Source organism: Rhinichthys klamathensis, unplaced genomic scaffold (genome assembly GCF_029890125.1).
Source record: "Rhinichthys klamathensis goyatoka isolate OS25496 unplaced genomic scaffold, OSU_Roscu_1.1 h1tg000636l_1, whole genome shotgun sequence".
NCBI lineage: Eukaryota > Metazoa > Chordata > Actinopteri > Cypriniformes > Leuciscidae > Rhinichthys > Rhinichthys klamathensis.
Window position 1 is genome coordinate 142,668 of NW_026607082.1, and position 26,153 is coordinate 168,820.

Below are 26,153 nucleotides of genomic sequence, written 5' to 3' on the forward strand. Positions count from 1 at the left end.
GTAGCATAGGCTAGTTATTATCTAAAAAATAAACATGATAGACGCTCATTTCCATTTTCAATCCAAATTTTTGTAAATGTCTTGATTTTTGAAAGTGGTGAAAGTATACTGGAATATAGCCTACAGTGTTCTTGGCTGCATATTTTGGCAAATGCAGTAGGCCTAAGTCAGACTCATCAGGGTAAAGGCTATTCCATTTATAAAATATGCCTACTGTACAGTGTACACATAATATCCCATAGACATAATAAATACATTTTATTTATAGCCTACAAGAACAAATAGTAGAATGGTTGTATACTAATTCGGAGAGTTCCAAGGTCACTGTGGCAACCAATGAAAGCCTATAGTGGTCGTCACGTGATCTAGATTGCGGAAAACAACCACTGTTTTGTACTTTGTACACAATATATCCCACATGTTTTCTTGCTGTCGCTTTAAACGGAATTGTATTTCTTTTAAAAAAAATGCCGATGTCAGCGGTCGCCCACGTTCTCGTGCCCTTCCTGTTTTGCATAGCGCTTGCAAACACTCACATTTTCGACAAAGTTTTGGTGGATGTCACTTATGATCACTATGCGGAGAAGAAAGTAGACGACCTCCCTGCCTTCTTGGCCATGCCGTTTAACTGTCTGATAAATTTAGGATACATATTATTGGGAATCTATTGGATCTTGCAACGGATGTCAGACGGTAAAAACAGCAGTGGAGCCGCTTACACCAAAGACGTGTTTGCGCTCATGGCAGTCGCATATGGACCGGTGCAGTGGGTCCGCTTGGCCACCCTACGGCGCGCGCCCTCCGTTTTGGACCAGTGGTTCACTTTACCTATTTTTGCGTGGGTGCTGGTGTGGTGTAATGTCATTGACCAAGGCTGGTCATCTCGTTACGCTTTAATGGTCGAATCGTGCTCTATCCTCAGCTATGGCCTGGCGCTCTTTCACGACCGAGGGTTTGAGGTAGCTCTGGGTTTTCACGTCTCCTGCGCCGTGTTCAAAGGCGTCCGAGCGCAGATGAGCCACGGAGACACGCAGTCCATGCGCTACCTGTGGTTGGCGGTGCTGTCCTGCGCTGGTTTCGTGGTTCTGAAGCTTCTGGATCATTCTCTTGCAGAGTACTGGGTGTTTCAAAATCTCACTGGACATTTCTTGTCCAAAGTTTGCGACATTCTGCAGTTTCATTACAGTTTTTGTTTTCTCACTCGCCTTAGTGAAAATGCACACAAACGCTCTTCATAAATGCTCATACATGTCATTTAATAAGTAGGCCTAGTACGTAGGCCTACTGTGTGAACACAATACAACCGAATAATAAGACAATGAACATAATATGCTATATTTTGTATTATTTGTCAGTAACATTATGTCACACTGACAGCTTAGGCTACAGATTGTACAAATATGTCTAATGATTTTAATGAGATCAACGAGTTTGTAAATACACACTGATCTGATGATATTCTTTGACCAGTTTCATCCTCCTGATTCATTTTTGCAATCCCTTTTCTTTTTCTCAGGCATATTTCTCCTAACAAAAAAAACAGGAGCCATTTATGTATAGGCTGTTTTGACTGAATCCCTATAATACAGTATTTTTTTACCAACTCTCTCTCTTTATCTATCTATATATATATATATGGCTATATATTTTGGTAACACTTTACTATAAGGTTAATATCCACGAGCAATACATTCATTACTGTATTTATTCATCTTTCTTTGTTAACGTTAGTTAATACAAATACAGCTGTTCATTATTTGTTTGTTACTTAACAGTGCATTAACTAACCAATACACCTTTAATTAATCATTAGTAAATGATTAAATTAACAAACATTAATCAATGCTGTAGAAGTAATGTTAACTAATTTAGGCCTTATGATGTTAACTAATGAAACCTTATTGTAAAGCGTCTATAGTTCATTTCTATATATATATATTTCTAAATTTTTAAGTAACTCTCTCTCTCTTTATATATATATATAAACAGTACGTCTTACTGCTAAACGTTTATGCAAGTTCCTAATATCCCTAAGTCTCATTTTCCAGTTTTTAAGTTGAAGACTAAAAATGAATGTAAATGCACAATATACAGATGAACAGCCATTATTCTTGCCTTAACTAGACTCATTAAAACAACGACCAAAAACACACTGCATATTGGTATCTCAGCACATGTAGTCATAGAAAAGTGTGTCATTTGTTACAATTAAAAATCATAATGTGATGCATTACAAAGTGTTGCACAGAAAGAAAAAAAAAACGTTCTTATCATTGTTTTGCTTGTAACTAATCTTCATATTTCAAGCCTTGTAATCCCAGTCAGCACTGGCTCTGGAAAAGTTGATCTCCTTTTTTTCCAAAACAGTATGAATACTGCTTCTCGGAAGCCTTTATTTGTGCAGTAGATGAATGGGTTTAAACAACAGTCCAGATATGCCATTACTGATGATAGTGATCTCAGCCACTCAGGAGAAGGGGACAGATCAAGCCTTCCAAGGAGAACCAACTAGGACAACAAGAATGAGCAGAATTTTTATCATGGACAAACACATTCAAATCGATCCTTCCTTTGACAGAGAGGCCACTGAAAAACACACAGAACAGAAGATTTTTCCATTCTTTTCTCACCTCAGATGCAGCAAATGGAGCATAGCAGAACAGATACACGATCACCAGTAGTGGCGTGATAGAGGACAGGTCATCCTGGCTATACAAACAGATCAAACGTGCAAACTGATATCACAGGAAATGACCTTAAAATCCTTATGAAAACCTCTGTGTTCACCACTTCCAACTCTACAAACCTGGAACACTCTTCCCCAAAGCCTACATAGGTCAGGATGGAGCAGCAGAGTATGAGGAGGAATGGGATGAAGATGGAGATGGAGAAGGCACAGAGGATGTAAACCAGCATGTCAGAGTAACTGCTCTCCCAGAACACTGCACACAGCATTTCAGCTGGATCATACCTGAACATGGAACGCAGAGAACAGTGAGAAGTTATGTAGATGCATATACAGTATTTGGAGTATCTCTGAGCATCTTTACGCACCTTATCCAGTCATAGACTACTGGCACTGCTCCAAATATAGCTCCAATGCACCATGATGCCACACATGCAACTGCCATGACAATAGACAGTCTTGTACCTTTGGAAGGAATGCCCGTACATCTCTGAACACAGACAATAGCTGAGGACAAAGAAGAAAAGATTGCTATAATTGTGACATTACACTTTTATATATGAAGAGTTTGGTTCCAAAACGCAATAAATCCATTTAGATTAATTTGAGTAAAAATGTGTTTTCTTTACTCAAGAAAGTGGAAAGATGAAAACCACTATTTTCTGTTTCAAACTTTCACATAGCATTTGTAGGTCATAATAAAAAATAAATAAAAATCCAGGTTTTGATTTTCAAAGATTTATTATAAAAACGGATTATTTTTTTCCCCCAAAATGCAATAAATCCATTTTTTTTTATTCAAAATGCAATTAATCCATTGAATCAATATAAAAGTTTTTTTTCTTTTTCATATTGAAACTGTTGAAAATACACAACAACGTAAGTTTATTATTTATTAAGAACTGTAAAGAAGATTGAAAACATTTTTCCTCCTCCCGAGTGCCTCATCTTCTTAATCTCCTCACGTGATTCGATTTCGATGCCTTGCGTTTCTTACCCACCGCAGAAACAACCACAGGTTCATCAATGCCGTCAAAATTATTCTTTTTTTGTTTGTTTGTTGATCGAAAAGTACAAAATAGATAAGAAGAACTAGGAAGCCGGGTGTATTTAAGGCGCTGCCGTTACTGTTTACGTTTCGTGGAATGGTGCGTTGTGATTGGTTGAGAGCGGATTTACCGCATTCTGCAGAGAAGGGAGACTGGCGTTTGTCGCGGTTTGGAAAGAAAGGGAGAAAACATGACAGAATAACACGGCGGATATCGCATTTTACTTAAAATTAAACATTGACTTTTCAATACCAACCAGATACAATACTGATTGTATAGCCTACAGTGAAAAAAAAGAGGCGTTTATCGCGTTTTGGAACCAAACTCATATAACTTGGAGGAGTTTAGTTCTCAGAATATTCACCTTAATTTTTCTATTTTTGAAAACTTTGAAATTTAAAGTTAAAGGACTTGCTTCAATCATATTAACAATTTTACCCCTTTTAAATAACTAAATATTTAATTAATAATAAAAAACATTTTATTACTAATTATAACAAATGAAGAAAAATCCCAAGCTAAGGACAAAGAACTGTGTAATTGTGACAACTCTTTTTTTATAGATAATTTAGATTTATTTTTTAAGGCTAAAACAATGAGTTTAGTTTTCAGAATAACTTCGCTTTCTAATTCAATTTAATTAAAACAAATATTTGAAAATAAAGTTCAAAGGCTTGCCTTAATCTTTTAAGAATTTTACCCTTTTTTAAAAAAACAAATAAAAATTAAATAACCAAATAAATAATAATGAAAGAAGAAAAAAAATCCCAAGCCGAGGACAAGAATTGTATAAATGTGACATAACACAGTTTTATATATAGATAATTTAGATTTTTTAAAGTCTCAAACAAGGAGTTTAGTTCTCAGAATAATTTTGTTTTCTAGTTTCTTCTAAGAATTTTACCCTTTTAGCCCCCTCCCTCTAGCATAACTCTTTTTATAGAAAACTTTTTTTAATAGATTTTATAAACATTTATAGATGAAAGAAAATAAGGCTCAAACAGGAGTTTAGTTCTCAGAATAACTCTAATTTGTTTTAATTTAAACAAACAAAAAATATTTGAATCAATCTTTGAAACTAAAGTACATTTTAAATAACCATAGGGCTGTCAAACGATTAATCGCATCCAAAATAAAAGTTTGTGTTTACATAATATATGTGTGTGTACTGTGTATAATTATTCTTAATACATAAATACCCACACATGCATGTGTATTTAAGAAATATTTGCATGTATACTGTATATAGACTGAATGTAGCCTATATATAATGTATACTTTATATAAATATAAACATTTTATATATAAATAACATTTTTCTTAAATATATACGTGTGTGCATTTATATACAAATTAATTATACACAGTACACACACATATATTATGTAAACACAAACTTTTATTTTGGATGCGATTAATCGTGATTAATCGTTTGACAGCCCTAAAAATAATAAATATTTTATTATTAACTATGATGAAAGAAGAAAAATCTCAAACACTGGTATTGCTTGTAAGAAGTATTAATTAAAACAGCAAATTTTCTGAATATCTGAAGACGGTCACATTACTTTTGTTAGATAAATACTTGGTTTCATGAAAGCTATGGTTGTGTGCAAGATTTCTTCTTCTTTCCTCGTAATATATCCTGTGTCCAACGCACCTGTCTGCACCCATTCAGGCTGTTTATATATTGTCCTTTATTACTAATGACAATGAAAGCAGTATTTGTAAAGATAGAGCTATAATTAACTCCATAAATTGTTCAATGTCAGCCATACCTATACTTCCAATGGAAGAGGTGATGAAGGTGAACTTTAGCAGGCTCACTACCTCACACCACGGTGAAATCTGACCATCACTCAGTACAGCTAAGAGGGAGCCACAGATTATGAGGATGGAGCAGAAGAAATCTGAGAGCGTGAGACTGAAAAGTGGCAGCCAGTAAAGACACTGATAATGGTCTTTACACTGTGAGAAAGCAGAAAATAAAATAAATAAAGGCATGAGGTAGGTCATTGTATTTTAAAACATTCTCTAAGGGGGGAAAAACATTACAGATTAAAAAGAAAAAAACATAAAATTATACATTATACATTATTCTTACCACTATTTTAACTATCAAAACCAGTCCATTTCCCAAAACACCCAGTACCATCTCAGTTGTGAGAATGGGAGCGAGAACAGACTTCTCAATTCTGGACCAATAATTCTCCTCTGATTCCGTTATATTACTTGAAGTGTTCACTGAAAGGAATAAGATACATCATTTCACAGATTCTAGGAATCAAGAATCAATTTAGCAATAAGAATTACATACTTATAGCCAGGGCTTGACAGCAACTTTTTTGCTCACCAGCGACTGTGGCTATAGCTGTTTTCCAAAGTTACTAGCCACTCTGCATTTTCAATGGCCACAATTTTGACATCGATACAATGTGGGCAAACTGCCATATAGATATTTTTGATATACCTGCTGCCAAATTATGAGATGATATTAAGCTGCTGTCACTTTAAGACCTGATGCACGGACACTGATTCAATTGAAAGTTAAAACACAACTGACTGTTTACGTGAATACTCGCCAAGACTGGCATTTTGTCGTTCTTTTGTGAGTATTGGACTGTTTAAGCGCAATAAGCAGCAAAAAAAACAACAACTAAATTTATTACTGAGAGGCACCTTTATGTGTGTGCACACAATATCTGCAGGAATTATTAAAATTATGCACAATCCCACGCAGAAATCCAAGCCATGTAACACCAGCAATATTCATCCGGAGCAAATTAAACGAGTGAGTAAAGGGACACGGGTTTGTGTCAACTCGTTGTCTGAGAGATGAGTATCTATTCTGTGGTATTGAAGTGTTTCACATATTTCAGTATATGTATAGATATTTATGCATCTAATATTTTTGACAACACTACATTGCACTTAATTTATTATTTCAGGTGCCTTTTTAAAAGACTACAATTGAAAAATGTATATTACATATAAAATTCAACCTGCCAAAGTGGCTAGTAGGAGTGACTGCTGTCCCACTTTGGCTGAGTGTGGTGTAGGTAATGCGAAGATGAAGATAAAAGTGAACAGACTTTATTAAATGAAAGAGAACTACACCAACTGACCATAAGCATTAACGAGAACCGACAAATGAGAACTAAAACACAGGCATATGCTAAGTGAAAACATAGATGATTGTTTACCACAGGTGATTCAAATGAGGGAGCTGATGAATAACTATAGAAATAAACTAGAATGCAACGAGTAACCAAGGAGATAAACAAGTGGCGGGAAACCGAGAACAAATGAGACATGTGACTGAAGGATACAAACTAAAAGTCCATGAGGGTGAAACTAAGAATAATCATGACAACTGTGTTACACACCACATGTTAACAACAAGTGTTGTTGTTAAAGTCAAGCCCTGCTTATAGTCTAATCAACCTGAGTAGGATAAATAAAAATAAAAGTTTCAAAAGGAGACTTAGTGATTTTGAGTTTGCCAAAGAAACTTTTTTTTTAAATCTTAGTGTGAAGAACATTTTATAATCTAAAGAAACTTTTCCACGATAAATAACCTTTTGTGCAATAGTTTCCATGGATGTTAAAGATTCTTTAAAGGAACCATCAATGCTAATTTAAAAAAAACTTTATTTTTAAGTGTATAAAACAGCATATCACATTTAATTTTTATTTATCCTTCACAGAACATTATAGGGTATAGAGAAGATGGTTGACTTACTTTGTCACCGAAGCAGAGACCTAAGTTAGCCAACAGATAAACCCAACAATTAGCATAGAAAAAGGAAAGCTTCACACTCGGCTGTTTTCTGGATATGTGATACGAGAGCACTGAATGTCGTGATTACATGAGGACATACGTCACAGCTTTCTTTAATTAAACTTAACCTGCTTCATTAAGCTTTAACCATTGAACACATTCAGCCGTTTTTACAGTGACGGCACTAATGGTTGTGTGCAACAGAGCATTATAAGAGAAATCGTTTTAATCCTTACACAGAAATCTTCATTTTAGGACTTTAAACACCTGCAGAACCCAAATTGTAGTGTATAACTCGTCGTGTCTGTCTGAACTATACATAATTTTCATAACTATGGTAAGTCATTATCATTGTGCAATGCTGAAACAATGTTGACAAAAAATATATATCAAATGTTTGAGTGAAGGATCTGTTAAGAAATTTTAATAAAATGTCATTATACAAAAACAAAAAACAAAAAAAAGACAAATCCTGAACTACATTTATTGAATTATTTTATGATAGTGGAACAATACAAATCTGATTATAAAGGCCGTTTTATAAATTTTATTATTTTTTATTTAATATTTAAAATAATATTGTAATTTTGTATCCTTATTTGTAATTCTGTTCTGTCTTATATTTTGTAAGAAACTCTCACTTCCGGCGTTCTCCGTGTGCATTTCCTCAATCGTCCGCTGTTCTGGTTGAGAAGGCCAAATAGCGACTGTCCGGTGAGTACGAACTGATTTTTAAACTCAACTGTATTTTTTGTCTCTTTTTTTTTAGTGAGCACACAATGCATTTTGTGCAACCGATATAATTAATTCAATATTAAGAAGTAAAATATTGGTTTAAAGGTTATACGATTAATAGCAGTATACTAGTCATTGAAAGTCCTTGAGAAATCTGCCTGTGGTTAAGCTACTAACGTTACAAACACTGCACGAGCAACATTTGCCATCGAATAAATAAACACCGAGTTACAGATAGTTATGCAAATATTAAATATGTAAATACACATTGATGTTTTTATGAAACTGAACTGTGTAGTAAATGTGTCGAAAGCTAGTCTGCTTGATATGCTTGAGTTCGTGTCCTAAGCCACTTGCTGCAGTCCAAACAGTGCTTTATGCATTATTATGGACGTGTTACATGCTGTCTAACGATTAATTAGTGATAATTGATGTGTGGTTGTCAAATTAACCACATTTATGTAACGTATCTGCTGCCTCGCGATATGAGCGGAACCAATGGTTTGGGTTTTTTGTTTACGTTCTGTAAGGGGAAGTAAATCGTGGCACACTATTTTGTGTAACTACCTAATTTTCTTTATTTTTTTTAATTAGATGTTTAAAAATTGTCAGTAGATGTCCACCAGAATGTTTAGTGTTGTAACCTGAGCAAATACACATGAAAAACCTACTACCTCATTCTTGTCGCTATTGCCCACAGCGCACTTCACTGAGATGTCTGCTGCGTTACGTGTGGTCTACACCGTATCAAGGCCAGGTGGGGTTATGAAATAGAAGCATACGAATACAGTGGCATTTATGTATATCTTAATATGTGGTGATCAAAATAAAGTCTTGGCTCACAGATGTGTGATGTTATATATTTACTCCTTAGGGTCATTTCTGGCCAGTCAATGTCTTGCACGTCCTCTCAGCCTATCCGCACACAGAGCAGGGATAAGTAAGTATCTCATAGTACAAAAACAGGAGCCACTCTAATATATGTTCATGATAATAAAACCTTTTCCTATCACATCATGTTTAATGGAACCATGTTTCTGCAAAAAATAAAAAAGATAATTGTGACTTTTTCATTTCACAATTTTTTCTCACAGTTGCGAGTTTGTCTCATAATTAGAATTTTATAACTCACTTTTTCTATATGCAGAGTATGTTAATAATCAGGAAGATGCCACAGATATGAAGTCCATCACGGACCGTGCAGCACAGACTCTTCTGTGGACAGAGCTGTTCAGAGGTCAGTAACAACATAAGCCTTTCATCTTCCATAAAGTCTTCATACAAATGATCCCGATAACTCGAAAAAGTAGGAGCCACCTGATATTTGTGTTGATGCAGGTTTGGGAATGACCATGAGCTATCTTTTCCGTGAACCTGCCACAATCAACTACCCATTTGAGAAGGGCCCTCTGTCTCCCCGTTTCCGTGGCGAACATGCTCTGCGTAGGTACCCCTCTGGAGAGGAGCGATGCATTGCATGTAAACTTTGTGAGGCCGTTTGCCCAGCCCAGGTACACTCTCGTTCTAACTGCCCTTGTTCATCCTGATATATCATGACACTGTAATGACAAGCAGTAATTGCATGAATGTTTATTTATTTGCACATGTGAATAGGAAGAGTAATTACAAGGAAATAAAAGTAATGTATGCAAGGGGACACCTTAATTCTCTCACTCAGGCTATTACAATTGAGGCAGAACCTCGTGCTGACGGCAGCAGGAGAACAACGCGCTATGACATAGACATGACCAAATGCATCTACTGTGGCTTTTGCCAGGAGGCCTGTCCTGTGGATGCTATTGTAGAGGTGAGCATCTAGCAGCACACATTTCACTTGCTCATCCCGTCACTTAGTAAGTTGTTTAATGGGTTTTCAGACAACATGCCTTAAAGCAGAGGTGTTCGAACTGGTTTCTAGGAAATCTGTGGAAAAAAAGTTTACAAAATTTATTTTTTAGAGCTGTCAGAGAGATACTACAGCACAATATAAAAAAAAAAGTAAGAAAAAACTAATAGCATATACATAACCATTCAAAAGTTTAGGGTCAGTAAGATTTTTGTAATGTGATCTCTTATGTTCACCAAGGGCGTTTATTTGATCAAAAATACAGTGAAAACAGTATTGTGAAATACTATTACAATTTTAAATTAATTTCTATTAGAATATATTTTAAAATGTAATTTATTCCTGTGATGTTAAAGCTGAATTTTCAGCACCATTTCTCTAGTCTTCAGTGTCACATGATCCTTCAGAAATCATTCTAATATGCTGATTTGGTCCTCAAGAAACATTTCTTATTATTATCAAAGATGAAAACAGTTGTGCTGCTTAATATTTTTGTGGAAACAGTGATATTTTTTTAGGATTCATTGATGAATAAACAGTTTAAAAAAAAAAGCATTTATTTGAAATCGAAATCTTTTGTAATTTTCTGTATCTTTACTGATCAATTTAATGCATCCTTGCTTAAAGCTGGAGTCCGTAACTTTTTGTGTGTTCAAAATTTATAAGCGAGTACATCATGAATCCATTTTCCTAACTGTGTTTTTTTGTCTTATCCTGAATCACTACGGAACACCTGTAATAAGCGTTTATATTCTGACTATTTTAGACTGCAAAGTAGCCCAGTACCTGCTTGACTCGTCATAGACATAAACAGAGAGAAATAGCTCCGGCTGCAATGTTCTTCCGCAAGACGCATGCAGTTCGGTTTATTAACCGCTAGATCGCCAAAAGTTATGGACTGCAGCTTTAATTTGTTGTAAACAATCTTACTGACCCCAAACTTTTGAACATTAGTGTATATATTATACAGTGTGCATTAAATTATTTGGATAAGTATTGTGATATTGTACAGCATGAGCGGGTACATAAGGGAAAATAAGCAGTGTACATGCTTGGGATGCAGTATTATTTAATTTGCCATATTACATTGTACATGACCATATTCCCTGAAGTTAATGTTTACCTCTACTCCTCTGTCTTTTCAGGGCCCCAACTTTGAGTTCTCCACAGAGACTCATGAGGAACTGCTTTATAATAAGGAGAAGCTCCTCAACAATGGAGATAAGTGGGAGGCTGAGATCGCTGCCAACATTCAAGCTGACTATCTCTACAGATAAACATGCTTCATGGACTGTCTCATCTCAACACAGTGACAATTCACAGTGTCTTCAACATGCTCTCTTACCAATAATCACAGTTTCAATTGCATAAAGAAGAATTGGTTTTAGACAGTTACAGTTGTGCTGAGTGCACCTTTTCAATGCCCAGGGACTGAATTCTTATTTGAAGATGCACATACTTTTTCGATTTCTTTAAACTTGGTCATACATATATATGCTCAGTTCTGATATTAAGTTCACACATAAAAAAATAAAAATTACAGCAGCTTTGAAGTGGTGTCTCGCATTAAAACATTTCTCTGTACATCTACAGCTGTCATTTCGACTTTGAACATGTGCCCATGTGCACAACCTCACACAGAAACTGAGGTCAGTTGTGTAATAAAAAAGTGTCTAATGGCAGGAGAACCAAGTTGAGGCCAATGTTATATTCTCATTTTGCAGCAGTCAAACCTCCCCATTTTCTTCCTTCCTTTCATATTTTGACCCTCCAGTGGGTTTAAATAAAGAGAGTTGTAACAAACAAAAGCACTTCAGCAAGTGTTGAGTTTCTCACATTGTATCCTTACAGGTAAAACATTTTATTTGTCCTTGTGAGAACTGTACAAAGACTAAATACTTGTGTGCCGTATATAATAAATTAATGCTCTGTCCAAATCTTTCAGTCACCTGCCTCTTGTTTTTAAATTGCAATATTTTGGACAGCTTCATAAAAATGATGCATATTTAAGATACAATCTTCATATATCTTTATTTATTTATTTGAAGGGATGTGAAATCTTTGTTGTTGTCTTATAACCATCAAAAAAATGGTTATTTACACTTAGTAACAGTTCTATTTAGAGCCATGTCGTCTTGAACCGTTTTATAATAAATTATAAAAAGTTTAGGGTTCTTCCCGCCTTTTTTGTTTTCAAATCTGTAACTGTCAAAGCCACCTCATTACTGGTTTTCTGGAGCTCAAGGATCCAACTACACTGTCAACACACTCTCAACAGGTAAATTATTTCTTTTATTAAAAAGAATGATTAAAGTCTATTGATTTTAACTGTCAAATTGTAACTTGTTTCCTTCCAATAATGACTTTTTCTCTTTTTAGTTTAACAGAACATGTGGCCAGCTCTGTTTAGTTAGTGGAGAGAAGTGTCATAAGTATAGATATTGAATTTATCATCCATATTGTTAGATTTTCTTTATTACTTGGGTTTATGCATAAACATACCCAGTCACACAAAAAAGCTATCTCCTGACTTTATATGATTGTTTGCCTTTTAACATTGTGAAGGACTTCTCATGCTGTCCATTTTTGCTACTTTTGTCCTTCATGAACATAATTATTTTTACATAAACAAATGGAAGGGACACACTGCAACTCTAAACTCAATTGTGTATTTCTTCCCAGATGCAGTCACATCCCATAACCTCCTCTGTGGAGAGAAACTGCCACTCAATTACACCAAAATGATGGACTTAAAGACAGACAGAGGACTGTGAAGATATTTCACTGGAACTTGGTCTTCATTACATCTTATGTTTCTAGTTTTACTTCTTTATGTGTTTCTGTCATGACAACTCTGAGTGTTTGGCATGGTAATGGACAGTGTTATGGAATTATGTTTTGTTTAGTGTACCCGTATAAAGAACGTGTAGGTCTAACAAAAAACACTGCCAATGTGTGAGTGAGTTTGTGTCTATGTGTGGATATTATCAATCAGAGCCACAAATGGTGACAAATGAATGTCAGAGTGGTGGGTCCAGAAGCATTTTACCCACACTTCCTTTGGCTTGTTGTTACCAATTGTCTCCATACAGACATTCAGTAGGCCTACTTCAAAAGTGCCCCAACCCACCTCGACTTTTTTATTGGATGGAATTAAATAGTTGTATTTAGTTAATATGTTAAGTTTTTGTTCAATTAATTTTTTGGGGGATTTATTTAACTACATTTTAAAACATGAATTAAACAGTTTATGTATATTAATTTGTTTAAAAATGTATTCATTTATTTCCATTTTTATGTTTGAATTGATAACTCCTTAATTTTATTTTTAAGTGTCACTCCGTCTGCGTGCGATCTGAGTGTCAAGCGCTGTTTGCATCGTTGTGTTAATGGAGAAACTGAAGCACCTCAGCAGAGGAAGATTAGCTACCCGGCATACAACTGTTGCTCTAATCCGCTTTGAGAGGATAGACTTAGGACAACTACAAGATAGAAGCTATACTGCCATATTGTTTTTTTTTTTGCAATAAAAAAGAATATTTTTGTGTTAAAATAGGATATTTTTGTCTAAATCAATAATCCTTTACGATTCTATTGAAACTCTTAACTGGGAGTATTCATGCTGTAGTTAAACATGTTTACTGGTTGTCCAGTCTGAAAACATCGTCGCTGGAATCTTTTAGCTTCTTTATTGACCATTACAGCTATTTGAAGTCTCATATTACATTGAACCGAAGATGAAGGATCGACTGGAACAACTAAAAGCGGTAAGAGGATTTTTCTTATGAGTTAATATTTCAAACGGCGGTCTGGGGACTGAATTGCTACTGTTTGACCTTTACCTGGGAGGTCCTGAGCTCAGTATTGACTAACTGGGTCTTTGTAGGGAGTTATGGTTAATTACGCGTAGATTATCTAGCTGACAGTAATTACACTCATGATACAAATAGGTTAAAAGGGTAAACAACATATTAACTGCCATCACGATTAAATTAAAACGCGTCTGATATTCGCTAGCATCCACATCATCCTGACTTGTCGTGCCAAATCTGTTTAAAATATATGTTGATATGTCAAATTTTGCAATGTTCCATTTCTGTTGAAATTTTGAAGATAAACTGCAATGGATTCTATCTATAAGTTTACTGACAAAAGCAAATAAAGGTTGCTGAAAGAAAAACTTAAACCAGACTAGTTTGCTAATCTTAGTCGGTATCCCCTCTGACTTGACCAGCCTGGAAGACCAGCTTAAACCAGTTAAGACCATCTTAAACTGGTTTAATATGTTTTTACACAGAGAAAACACTGTTTCTGCCAAGTTAATAAGTTTTCTGCTTTGTTCCTGTATGTCAAAATAGAAGTCGGACCAAGCTCCTGATGATGTGGAAATTCCAATGGAAAATAAAGAATTTATGGATGAGTTCTTCACTCAGGTATATGTGACTTAACTACATTGTAAGAAAATGAAAGCGGACATTGGAAGGTCACAATTGGGTCATTTCTGTATGTGTTCTACAGATTGAGGAAATCCGCAGCAGTATAGACAAGATTGATGAAAATATAGGCGAGATAAAGCGACTGTATTCTGTCATCCTCTCTGCACCTACATCAGACCAGAGTTAGTCTAATCATTTTTCACTTTTATTTTTAAGATATTTATAATTTTTCTTTGTCGTCTCCCCACCATGTTCAGGTTTTAAATATCTCTCATCTCATTTCTCAACTAGAGACGCAGGACGAATTGGAGGCAGTTACTAATGAGATAAAGAAAATGGCCAACAATGCTCGCAACAAACTCAAAAGTCAGTTTTTAGCTCTTGCATTGCTTGTTCATGAAAATATATCAATAATTGGACAATATGCTACAGCACTCTTGTCTATAAATTCTGATTTTTTTGACAGGCATTGAGCAGAACTTGGCATCTAACACCGAGGAGAGGGTTTCAGCAGATATACGGATAAAGAAATCTCAGGTAACTACTAGCTCTACCACAAGCCCACAATGATTTCAACTAGTTATTTTTTTATTCATACAGTGTTTATCTTCTACATTTTAGCATGCCATTCTTGCTAAGAAGTTTGTAGAGGTGATGACCAAATACAATGAAGCCCAAATGGAGTTTAAAGAGAAGAGCAAAGGGCGCATCCAAAGACAGCTGGAGATCAGTGAGTGACAAGCAGATACACAAATCTTCTTTAGGCTTTGATTTAAAAAAGAAGATCAGTGTTCGCAATGTTATATGCATGTTTAAGGCTAATGTTGGCTTCTGTCTTACAGCTGGCAAAGTCACTACTGATGAGGAACTGGAGGAAATGCTGGAAGGAGGTAACGCTGCAGTATTCACAGCAGGAGTGAGTGCTATTCTATATACTTATCTGTGTGATGTTTTGTTGAAAGAACATAACTTGTCTGTATGTTTTTGAGCTAAAAGATACTTTTCTTACACTGCCGTTTAAAAGGTTGTGGTCAGTAAGATTTTTTTTTTTTTTCAAAGAAATGAATACTTTTATTCAGCAAGAATACATTGAAGGGATGGTATAATGCCCTTTTCACAAGATGTCAAGTAAATCTCTGATGTCCCCAGAGTGTGTATGTGAAGTTTTAGCTTAAAATGCCCCACAGATATTTTACATAGCATGTTAAAATTGTCACTTTTTGAGGGTGAGCAAAACCGCACCGTTTTTGTGTCTGTCCCTTTAAATGCAAATGAGCTGCTGCTCCCGGCACAGAGGGCGGAGCTACAACAGCGTCCTTTTACCTCACACAGACATGCACTGAAAATTTCAAAAACTTTTAGCCTTTTATGTTCAAACCGGAGTCAGACAAAGATGGAGAGACTCAAGAAGAAGTGACAACATGTAGACAACATTTCTGAATGGTTAGTTGATGAATTTATGTAGCTTATAAGTAGTCATCTTCTAGTCATTGATTACCATATTATGTCTTGATAATCTATAAATTGTGTTCCCGGGGGCGGAGTTTATGTACATTTTAGGGTTTGTGATGTCACTAACCCGGGATGAAGCTTGTGTAGTCCCTACCAACCGTTTGTTGTAGTCCTTTAAAAAAGTGATTTCTGTAAAAGAGAATATCTCCCTTTGCGTTGAACTTTGAGCGTCGTGACTTTGCAGATGTTGTTTATGCTCAAACAGCAACGTTACACACTAACTAAAGTTAGAAAAGTGAAATCATAATCAACCACCCCTTTAAATTTATCAAAAGGGGCAGTAAAGACTTTTACATTGATACAAGAAATATCTATTTCAAATAAATGTTGTTCTTTCGATCTTTCCATTCATAAAATAATCCTGAAAAACTATATTATGGTTTCCAAAAAAACATTAAGCAGCACAACTGTTTTCAAAATTTTAAATAATTAGAAATGTTTCTTGAGGACCAAATCAGCTTATTAGAATGATTTCTGAAGGATCATGTGACACTGAAGACTGGAGTAATGATGCTAAAAATTCAACTTTGCCATCACAGGAATAAATTACATTTTAAAATATAGAAAACAGTAATTTAAACAGTAATAATATTTTACAATATTAAAATTGTTACTGTATTCTGTTCAAATAAATGCTGCCTTGATGAGCATAAGAGACAAAAAAAAAAACATTAAAAAATTGTACCAATCCTAAACTTTTGAACAGTAGTGTGTGTTTATTATTTAAACAACTTTCTCCTTTTCTATAGATTATGGACTCTGGAATATCAAAACAGGCACTAAGTGAGATTGAGGCGCGACACAAAGATATTATGCGACTGGAGAGCAGCATAAAAGAGTTGCATGACATGTTCGTGGACATTGCAATGCTGGTGGAGAATCAGGTACATGTGTTTGTCTTTTGTGGAGAATAAAGCAGAGATATAGCCCCATTTCGGAGGCCTTATGATTACAGCTGCTGTTTGATTCAGGTTGAACACCGGTCTATTATATATCCTCAGCATTTTATTCTAATCTGTCAACAGGGAAGTATGATTGACAGAATTGAGAGCAACATGGACCAGTCCGTGGGTTTTGTGGAAAGAGCTGTGGCTGACACTAAAAAGGCTGCCAAGTTCCAACAGGAAGCACGCAGGGTGAGCTTGGAAATTATGAGGAGTAAAACAATTGTGTCATATAATAAACAACACTATTTGCAGCAATTTTTTTATGTTCAGCAGGTTTTATTTTTCATCATCCTTTGAGTTTCTTCTGTTTCGCTTCTCTATATTTTGGTTTCTCCCTCATCCCCATCTCTATATGTCTGTTCTCTACACCTTCTAAATCTCTCCTTCCCAATCATTCCCTGCTTTCCTCTGCTATTATTATATCATTATCATGCTGTCACTGTCCACTCACTTCCGACTTTGTAGAAGAAGATGATGATCATGCTGTGTTGCACAATTCTTGCGGTCATCGGTGGTTCTCTGGTGTATAGCTGGCTGACATAAACTTCAAGGTAAGCATTCATAAAGCTAAATTCATAAAACTCTATGTTGACTATTTGTGAGTAACATCCTGTCTTTTTCAGGTAAAGACATTGTCTAATCTACCAAGTCCAGAGTCTCTATCAAGAATCAAGAGAAGCGTCTTAGTGCCGGTGAACCATAAGCATCCCTACTGACACATAACATGTTTTCCCGTGCTGGTTTATCTTATTTGGTCTTTTACATTCTTCCTGTCTTATCAGTTGGCCTTGCATTGTTAGAGGCATCATAGTATAATGTGATGTAATAGCTAGCTGTCAATTTTAGGGCTGTGGTATGAAAAATAGCTTTAAAGGGACAGTGCACCCAAAAATGTTGTCATCATTTACTCACCCTCATGTTGTTCCAAACCTGTATGAATTTCTTTCTTCTGTTGAACACAAAAGAAGAAGAAGATATTTTGAAGAATGTTGGTAACAAGACAGTTGATGGTAGCCATTGACTTCCATCGTATTATTCCTAGTATGGAAGTCAACTGTCTTGTTACCAACATTCTTCAAAATATCTTCTTCTTTTGTGTTCAAATAAATTCATACAGGTTTGGAACAACACAAGGCTGAGTAAATGACACATTTTTCATTTTTGGGCAAACCATCCCTTTAATTTATTTAATTGTTTTATGGGAATTTATGATAAAGCCTATGTATGATGATAAAAGATAAATAAGAGGTTATGTTTTGTTTTTGAGGCCTCAATTTTTTTAACTGACAGGTGAAACATTTTACACTACCAAATATTTTGTGCCCACTTAGTCCTTACTGGAAAAAAACTTAAACATTTAAATCATGTTTTTAATTTAGTGTTTGTCAAAATATGTGTGAGATTTTCAATGAGAGTTGTTCTGTTGTTACTGACCATTTACTTATTTAATGCAGATGAGTAGCACTTAGTTTATTTCTTCAGTTATTTTTCTGTAAGTGATAATAGTAGTATTGTATATTTTGGAGACACCGGAGTTTAATTATACAGTAGCCTGACTTGAGTTATTGTCTAGACTGAGTAGTTGTAATTAAAAGACCGAGGTGTCTAAAAATCTGTGTTGTTCGTTCTTTCATCAAGGCTTAAAAACAATAAATGATTATTAATGTTTATTTATGCGATAAACTTTTCTGGAGTTGATTGTGACGTTGTGGTTATCGACAGATGTTTAGTCCAATGGCAATGAGTCGCTGCGCGTTAGATGACTGCTGACCAGCTGCTGACCAATCAGCAACTACTTCCTGATCGATTGGGTTAAACGAAAAGTTTTACCATGCGGAGTTACCTGGGGTCGATTACGGGTGAAAATTCAATGTGTACAATCAATCAGAGTATTTCAAAACGGATTATTGGACTCAAAGGAATGTCGATGACTTCATGATGACCTTATGTGAAGTTACACTGGGCTAATTCGGAAGAAAATGTAGATTTATTTCACCAGACGCCACAAGCCAGAGCTTTATATGCAGTCATGGACTGGACGTCCGCCGGCGATGGGACGCCAAGCCACGTAAGATCTAAGGTACTTAAAAAGCTATGTTTTACTAATCACATTACGCATATTAAATAAATTAAAAACAATTTGGTTGCATACATTTTGCTAAAATTGAATGAGTGTGTTGATATTTTCTATTTGATTGGTTGGCAACGCGAAGCTTACAGCACATGTAAGCCAATCTTTGTGTAGCTGTTTTGATCGGCGTGCAACTTCAGCCAACGAGAGCATGGCTCGTCTAGTTTCTTGTACTATTATTTGTTTCTTAGTACCGCCTCCCTGTGAAGTGACATTGACAATAACCAATGGGAGTCAAATCGATGGCGTCGCATGTGTCTGTGATTGGATGCCAAGTCTGTAGTGGGCGGGGCTTACTTCGTGGTGTTTTTGTGACGATGTGAAAATGGCGGCGAATGATCTATTCTACTACATTAACTTTGTCGTGAATTCACACAGTGGAGCTGTCTGAATAAGGCTTACTTTCACTTAACGTTAGAATATAAAAGTTACTAGACGAGTCTAGTCGGAGTGAATATTTTATTTGTAAACAATACACGAGGACTATTTTGACCGCTGGATTTTCCCCACTGTGAGCCCGAGTTTAAGTCTTGTGGAAATGTGTGTTTATTTTAAACTTGAACCGAGATTAGCGTATGTTACTCGATAAATATACGCTCTTCATTTCTCGCCTCACTCCTCATGGGTGACTGCAATATTATACGTTGTACATATAAGCCGAATGTATAATTAAAACCCCATATCTCTTTGTATTTTTTTTTTTTTTTACCACCCGCGTAATGTTTGTAGGCTGGTTAACGTTAGCTGGTGCTGATGCTCGTTCACTCTCCCCTCAGCAGCGCTTAGCTTGACAACCTAGCTGTCATGGTTTTATTATGACCTGCTGTTTTAATCTTTTTGGTGTGAAATATAATACAATATTTTGTAGCGTGATGGTCCGTTTTTATGTGAAAAAAGCTGCGGACGAGTTTTCAACTATTTGAAAACAGCGATTATTTTATCTAGGCAGTATCCATATGAAGTGCCATTATTTCGATTAGACGGACACTAATAAAGTGTCCACCGAGAACAATTGAACTTGTGGCGGTTAAAACGGGATAAACTGACAGAAGCGCGTTCGCTGGCTCGCGACTTGCCCGTTCACTGGCGGGCTGCGCGTGAGTCTTTATTCTGACAAATTGACAATGGACGATCCCAAACCGCGTTACAGCAAGCGACTGGTAAGTACAGCACAGAAGACACTTGGAAAATAAAATGATTTGCTCTGGATGGTAGTCTACAATGGAGTTTCTGAATTGAGAGCAGTTCGCTGATAAATTCCATTGCTGTTGAAATGTTTGCAGCAATGTTCACTATTGCTGTCATTTGAGTGGGAAAAAATAACCTGCAAGGTGACTGAAGAAGACATTTATTTTAATTTTATGTTCTCCGTATCGGTTTATTGCGTCCAGATGTTTAAAAAATTGGACATAGCAGATGTTATAACGTCATTTAAAGATTTCTTGAAAGCTTTGACAAGTTTTGCGCTTTCATGGAAAGGATAAATACTGTAGATGTTGAATTCTAGGCTGGCTTCTGACAGAAGGTCCACGTGACCAGCAAATATGCAAGCAACCACTGACCATTACAGGTGCATGATCTGAAAACATTTCCATTTTCACATAGATTATTCTGAAAATTTTACAGATTTTGTTGAGTAAATTCACAAAGCGTACTTGCAATAAATTATGGTGATTAAAAACACCTAGAGATTTACTAGTTGACACAGCTATTTCGTTGAAGATCTTGCAGATATCTAAATTTCCTTTGCCTCATCAAGAAGTTAAATATATTTATTCTCTAGACTATATTCTTATGCATTAAAGTCCTTATGGAGTTTACTTGCGATGAAACCTGCTGCCAGTTATGAATAGGGCTGGTTATCGTAACAAAATGTTCGATACAGATACCTTGACTTCGATACCGGTTCCTGAACAATACTTTTTTCGATACCAATTTTTATGTTACCAGTTTTTACAATATAACATTACCTAATTTTTATTTTTTCAGTTTGTTGACTTTTTTTCAGTCATATTTTGAGTATGTAAAAAAGCACCAATGCTGAAGTTTTCTGTTTCCTAATCATTTAACAACATGTATTCTTTACTTCAATGAGCTCATTGTTTCTGCCATAACTTAATGCATTGTTTGAAACTGAATGAAAATTAATTGAAATGCATTACACTGTCACTACATTTAGACACATGCATTTTCTGTAAAGCTGCTTTGAAACGATATGTATTGTGAAGAATGCTATACAAATAAATGTGAATTAAATTAAATATAGGCTACTGGGGGGCAGGATATATGCCTCAGCACACATGAAGCTTGCCGCAAAGCACTGGCAAAAGTAGCCTAATGATTATGGAAACAATAGCAAGGAGATATTTTAATTGTTTATTAATGAACAAGTGTTTACTAATGGTGTGTTCACACCGAACGCGAATTAAATTATTTGCGCGAGTAGATTACATACAAAGTCAATGCAAAGACGCATCGAACGTCTTTCACGCAAGTTGAAAATTTTTAACTCGAGCGGAAGATTCAAGCGTCTAACTAGACGCGTATTTGACACTCTATTCGCGTTCGGTGTATTCTGTGCACTTCTAAGTGCCTTATCAGATTTACCGTTGTAAAAATGCAATGAGCGCAAACATTTAGGCAAGATAAATGTTATAATTTTGTTTGGAAAAAAATGCCCCCCCTTTCTCCCCCTCAAACAAAAAAAATCCCCCCCATGAGAATCATCTAAGGGGGGATTTCCCCCCCATTTTCCAAAACGAAATTCAGGCCCTGTCATAATCTATGACAAAAATGCTATTATAAACTAGATTAGTGGATAATTCAGCAGTAAAATTTAGTCTAGAAAAATCACAAGTGCACAATAATTGTATAAAATCTGAACATTTAGTGAAAAAAAAAAACATTTAGTGGGGAACAAATAAGAGACAATGGGTCTCATTCATGAAACATTCGTAAATATGCGAGTGATTTGCGCGTAAAGAGACCTTCCCGAAAACTCATCTCCTGATTCACAAATACTTCGTAAACGTCAGATGTGATAGTGAAATGTGTGTGTGTGTTAATGAATTCCAATCAGTCGTAAATGGGATGCGTGTGCACGTTCATTCTCAATTACCATAAATCCCGCCCATTAAATCCGGCTGACTATATATGGGCATCATATTATGACATGAATGCGAATGAAAAAAAAAATTCTCAGATGCAGAAATTTAAGTTTTATTATCAGAAGTTCATTCAAAACGCCACATTTTATTTTCAAGCGTACATAGTGGCGTATCGGCTCCTAAAAAAAAAGGAAGCTTGGCAGCATATTACAGATGCAGTTAATGGAGTTTCATCTGTTAATCGAACATTCCCAGAAGTGAGAAGAAAATGGTTCGACATTAAGCTTGAGAGCAAAAAACGAATTAGTTCACTTCGGAAAAATAGTATTCAAACTGGAGAAGGACAACCATCGCAGATGCTATTACTGGCTCTCATAATAAGAAAAACCGTCTGTAATTACTATATTTAATATTTTTTCAAAATGCTGTGCAAATATGTACCCGATTAAGGTGAATTAAAATGCAGCCTTATTAATGAGCAAAACGTTCGGGTGTTAAGCACACTATTTACGCGTGGCTGGGAGCAGGTGTAGATTTCTTGTGTACCAACTAACATTTGGAAAATACGAACATTTTAATGAATCCGAAAATTTACGCCAGAACCACTTTACACACGATTTACACAAAAATTCGTTCTGCTCGTGTTTCATGAATGAGACCCAATAAGTGTAACACTAAATCTGGTAAAATGTTACACATTGCTCTTTGTATTGTTGTAAAATACTAGGGCTGACTTCTAATAGTCGAGGATTCGTCGATTCGGAGAGGTCTGATTCGACTGTGAACCTCATAGTCGAATAGTAGGGAAGTGTTATGTAATCAATAGGGGTGTGACGGTTATTATATAACTGACTGACGGTTATAGTTGAACACCGTTATTAGAACTCTATAACCGCCAAAACCGTGCTATTCAAATATTTTTTACAAACATTTTTTATCATAGAGAATGTTTAAATACTAATATCATCTTACGAGGGAAGCGGAGTTAGTGGTGCGTCGGAGGCCGAGTGCTGGAGATGTTTCGGGAGAGGTCTGTGCACCTTTACCGATCAGAGTGCGCGCTGACACGGAGTAAAGCCTTGTTTATACTTTACTTTACTAGCGCGAAGGTGCGCACGGCAAAAAAATGACGCGTTGGGTGCGCAAGACCGGCAAGACCCCATTTCGCTTGGCTGTGTGCACAGCTGAACTTTTTTTGTAACAGCGCGCGCGACGCCGCGTCCGAGGATGAACGACTTCAAGCCGAATCTGCCCGAGCATGTAAGCTAATTTGCGTCTCACCACACCGGCACGCAGTTTGCGCGTCTAAATTGCAAAGTTCATTGCAAAGTTTTTTTGTTAAGGTTTTGTTTACTGTGTGTGATTTATTTAAAACAAAGCACGTTCATTGCAACGTTTTTTGTTAAGGATTCATTTAATGGAAAGCACACTTCTAGTTGTCTTGCTGTTCATTTTAAATAAACGTGGAGCGAGTTGTCCTATAAGGAACGAACAGTTATTCAACCGAACGTCTAGCTGCTATCAAAAAAAAAAAAGTTCGACTACCAGTCGACTGCGGCAAAATCTAACGAATCAGATTCGACTATGAAAATCCTTAGTCGAAAACAGCCATAGAAAATACATTCATGAAAAACAAGATAACAAAAATCAAAAAGATCAATTATTATATAGCCTAGTCTACTATAAAATTGAGACATGTTTTAAATGTATAGCACAGCTGTTTAATGAGGCAGCAACATATAATATATAGGACAGAACAAGAAAGGCTATTAATAATCTTTCATTGCGCAAAATTATTATGATATGAAAGACTCCAATACAGTGCGGCACACAGCGCTTATGCGCATCCCGAGCGCAGAATGATGCGCTTGAAGCAACACGGAGTTACAGCGCGCAGTTCGTCGAGTCCGCATTGAAAAGTTCAAACAAAGCACAAAGGAAATACATATTGATGCGTAGTACATATTGATGCGTAGTGGAAATACTTATTGATGCGAATCGATTTTTTTCCCAGCCCTACATCGTATGCATGCACACTTCAGATTCTTGCCGAAAGAAGTAGGTCATCCAGGTATTTTTCGCCTATTCTTTTATGAGTACTGTGAATTATTTCAGACATACTTATTTTGTCACATACTGTTTTTTGCCTACTATATAGTAGGGAAGGATGCGATTTCGGATGCAGCCAGACACTTGTGCATGCAGAAAATTATTAATGTGCAGTTGGTGCTATTGTTTAAGGTTGGGTTTTAGATAATTTGTAGGACAAAGCACATAAATTAAAAGATCTCGATCAATGCGTTAGAATTTATCTCTATAAGATTAAAATGGTCTGAAATCATATTGGTGGTTTGGTTGTAACATTTGCCCACGATAGTTTTCTGTAGAGCAGGATGGAGAAGTGAGCAGGATTTGAGATCTTGTTGTGTGCAGACTGTTTTTGTAGAGACTGGTGAAGTGGAGGACGAATGATTAGATTGGTTTAGCAGACCATGTGATCAGACATGCGGAAACGGGGGGAGGAGTGGGCGGGGGCACTGCAGAGGCGAAAGGATGACAGAGGAGAACAGACAGCAGATTTTCTCATTTTGAAAGAAGGGAAGAAATGCAGGGATGGAGAACGGACAGGAGATCCTTACGCTTGTTGACGGGGGGATGTTGTTGGTGAGACGGAGAGGCAGGAAGAGGAAAAGCCAGCAGGAAGATGTGACACTGAAGGTGCGAGGTGTGTAGTGTCTCATTGCCCTCCACAAGGGCTTCCTCCTAGCGCACTGCGGTCTAGGGCCTCGCTTGGAGAGAGGGCGATCGAAAGCTGCATGTGGAAGGGCACAGAAAAGGTTTTAATCCTGCCATCAGTTGCATTTTTTTTTTTTTTTTTTTTTTTTTTTTTACTTCATCTTGATTGATTTCATCTCCCTCCAGTGTGGGGACACGTTGCTGTACAGGTTGTTCTGTTTCACCGTGAATTCATATTTACTGCTTTTGTTACTAACAGTTTCTAGATCTTTGTTGTGAATGGAAGAGATTGAAAGATGCAATGATACAGCATTAAGAGAGTGACAGATTGGCAGGGTTTGCCCTCGGGCCCAGAAAACTGGGAAGACTGCAGCATCATTGACTAGGGATGGGCACAAGTGCCTACGTACTCGGAAATGACAGCATTGATTGATCTTGATAACCATTGCATCTTTAAAAATGTCTGTTCTTTATATTGTGATCATTTACAATTGCATTTTGAGCAGTACCACACCATCTGCTTGGTTAGAAGAATAGGAACATTGTGTACATGGCGACATTGTTTGTGACAACAATTTTCAAAAGCAACTAGACAGGACATAATTGATGTATTGGAACAGAACACGGGTCTGAGTCACAGTTTTAAAAGTTTAACTGTTTTTAACTTGATAGTGCCTTAAAGTAGAGTTATGAGACCAATAATTGGCTGGTGTGTTTGGACATTTGGGTGCTAATATAAAGGGTTTTGATTGCATGTTTATAGAGGTGCACATGGTTCAATCAGGATATGTAAATGCTTTGGAGAAAATTTCCTAAGATATTGTACAGTCATGCCCAATTCATTTCATTGATTTTTCTTTCTACCCCCCCTTTTTTATTCTTGTCGTTGAGAGGGTGCGATGACAGGGCTTTAGGAGCGTGTGATTGGCTAGTGGTTCCACATCACCATAGAGACATTGTGGGCAGAGGCAAGGGCAAGCAGAGGAGGGTCTTATTGTTTTGTTCATTGTGTGCCTCCTGTATGTGTTAGTCACCTGCTCTTGTGCATCACAGGATCATTAAAACTGCAAACTACTGTTCAAAAGTTTTGGGTTAGTAAGATTAAAAAAAAAAAAGAAATTAATATTATCATATATTAATATTAAATATTATAAATATAGTAGTAAGGATGCATTAAATGTATCCAA

At 36.2% G+C, this 26,153-nt stretch overlaps 5 protein-coding genes across 11 annotated transcripts in view; 4 read left to right on the plus strand and 1 right to left on the minus strand.

Annotated features, from left to right (window-relative positions):
* Positions 1 to 398: 398 nt before the first annotated feature.
* On the plus strand, positions 399 to 1,456 carry tmem187 (transmembrane protein 187). The gene has a single exon (XM_056241318.1). It carries the CDS (start codon positions 468 to 470, stop codon positions 1,236 to 1,238), a length of 771 nt encoding a protein of 256 aa, XP_056097293.1. The 5' UTR covers positions 399 to 467; the 3' UTR covers positions 1,239 to 1,456.
* A 520-nt stretch (positions 1,457 to 1,976) lies between these two features.
* On the minus strand, positions 1,977 to 6,021 carry si:dkey-9i23.8 (type-1 angiotensin II receptor A). Its single transcript, XM_056241317.1, has 6 exons — positions 5,840 to 6,021; positions 5,514 to 5,703; positions 3,055 to 3,193; positions 2,807 to 2,971; positions 2,631 to 2,709; positions 1,977 to 2,508 (listed from the first exon to the last, which is right to left on the minus strand). Exons 1-6 carry the CDS (start codon positions 5,888 to 5,890, stop codon positions 2,296 to 2,298), a joined length of 837 nt encoding a protein of 278 aa, XP_056097292.1. The 5' UTR covers positions 5,891 to 6,021; the 3' UTR covers positions 1,977 to 2,295.
* Positions 6,022 to 8,151: 2,130 nt separating this feature from the next.
* ndufs8a (NADH:ubiquinone oxidoreductase core subunit S8a) lies at positions 8,152 to 11,619 on the plus strand. Its single transcript, XM_056241320.1, has 7 exons — positions 8,152 to 8,230; positions 8,952 to 9,008; positions 9,126 to 9,191; positions 9,399 to 9,488; positions 9,590 to 9,762; positions 9,930 to 10,058; positions 11,243 to 11,619. The coding sequence occupies exons 2-7, from the start codon at positions 8,966 to 8,968 to the stop codon at positions 11,372 to 11,374; spliced, it is 633 nt and encodes a 210-aa protein (XP_056097295.1). The 5' UTR covers positions 8,152 to 8,230; positions 8,952 to 8,965; the 3' UTR covers positions 11,375 to 11,619.
* A 1,934-nt stretch (positions 11,620 to 13,553) lies between these two features.
* On the plus strand, positions 13,554 to 17,925 carry stx3a (syntaxin 3a). Its single transcript, XM_056241316.1, has 11 exons — positions 13,554 to 13,864; positions 14,456 to 14,530; positions 14,616 to 14,715; positions 14,825 to 14,899; positions 15,000 to 15,070; positions 15,155 to 15,263; positions 15,376 to 15,449; positions 16,795 to 16,929; positions 17,071 to 17,181; positions 17,458 to 17,543; positions 17,616 to 17,925. The coding sequence occupies exons 1-10, from the start codon at positions 13,835 to 13,837 to the stop codon at positions 17,533 to 17,535; spliced, it is 858 nt and encodes a 285-aa protein (XP_056097291.1). The 5' UTR covers positions 13,554 to 13,834; the 3' UTR covers positions 17,536 to 17,543; positions 17,616 to 17,925.
* Positions 17,926 to 18,800: 875 nt separating this feature from the next.
* Positions 18,801 to 26,153, plus strand: part of kdm2aa (lysine (K)-specific demethylase 2Aa) — a 48,321-nt gene continuing 40,968 nt past the window's right edge. For 3 of the 7 annotated variants that reach the window (XM_056241305.1, XM_056241309.1, XM_056241304.1), the window contains exon 1: positions 24,754 to 24,948. In XM_056241305.1, coding sequence (XP_056097280.1) covers positions 24,844 to 24,948 — 105 coding nt within the window. In that variant the 5' untranslated portion in view covers positions 24,754 to 24,843. Of the gene's footprint in view, positions 19,073 to 20,138; positions 20,284 to 24,752; positions 24,956 to 26,153 lie in introns of those variants that run through there. The other 4 variants (XM_056241306.1, XM_056241307.1, XM_056241303.1 and 1 more) reach the window with 4 other exon arrangements.

Coding starts and splice junctions, on each gene's coding strand:
- tmem187 (XM_056241318.1), top strand. CDS start 468: ATGCCGATGTCAGCGGTCGCCCACGTTCTCGTGCCCTTCCTGTTTTGC.
- ndufs8a (XM_056241320.1), top strand. CDS start 8,966: ATGTCTGCTGCGTTACGTGTGGTCTACACCGTATCAAGGCCAG. Junction 9,192..9,398: donor CGCACACAGAGCAGGGATAA/GTAAGTATCTCA, acceptor TTCTATATGCAG/AGTATGTTAATAATCAGGAA. Junction 10,059..11,242: donor CTGTGGATGCTATTGTAGAG/GTGAGCATCTAG, acceptor CTGTCTTTTCAG/GGCCCCAACTTTGAGTTCTC.
- stx3a (XM_056241316.1), top strand. CDS start 13,835: ATGAAGGATCGACTGGAACAACTAAAAGCG. Junction 14,716..14,824: donor TGCACCTACATCAGACCAGA/GTTAGTCTAATC, acceptor TTTCTCAACTAG/AGACGCAGGACGAATTGGAG. Junction 15,264..15,375: donor CCAAAGACAGCTGGAGATCA/GTGAGTGACAAG, acceptor TCTGTCTTACAG/CTGGCAAAGTCACTACTGAT.
- si:dkey-9i23.8 (XM_056241317.1), bottom strand. CDS start 5,890: ATGGTACTGGGTGTTTTGGGAAATGGACTGGTTTTGATAGTTAAAATA. Junction 3,194..5,513: donor CTCTTCCATTGGAAGTATAG/GTATGGCTGACA, acceptor CTTTGTCCTCAG/CTATTGTCTGTGTTCAGAGA. Junction 2,509..2,630: donor CTCCATTTGCTGCATCTGAG/GTGAGAAAAGAA, acceptor TTGTTGTCCTAG/TTGGTTCTCCTTGGAAGGCT.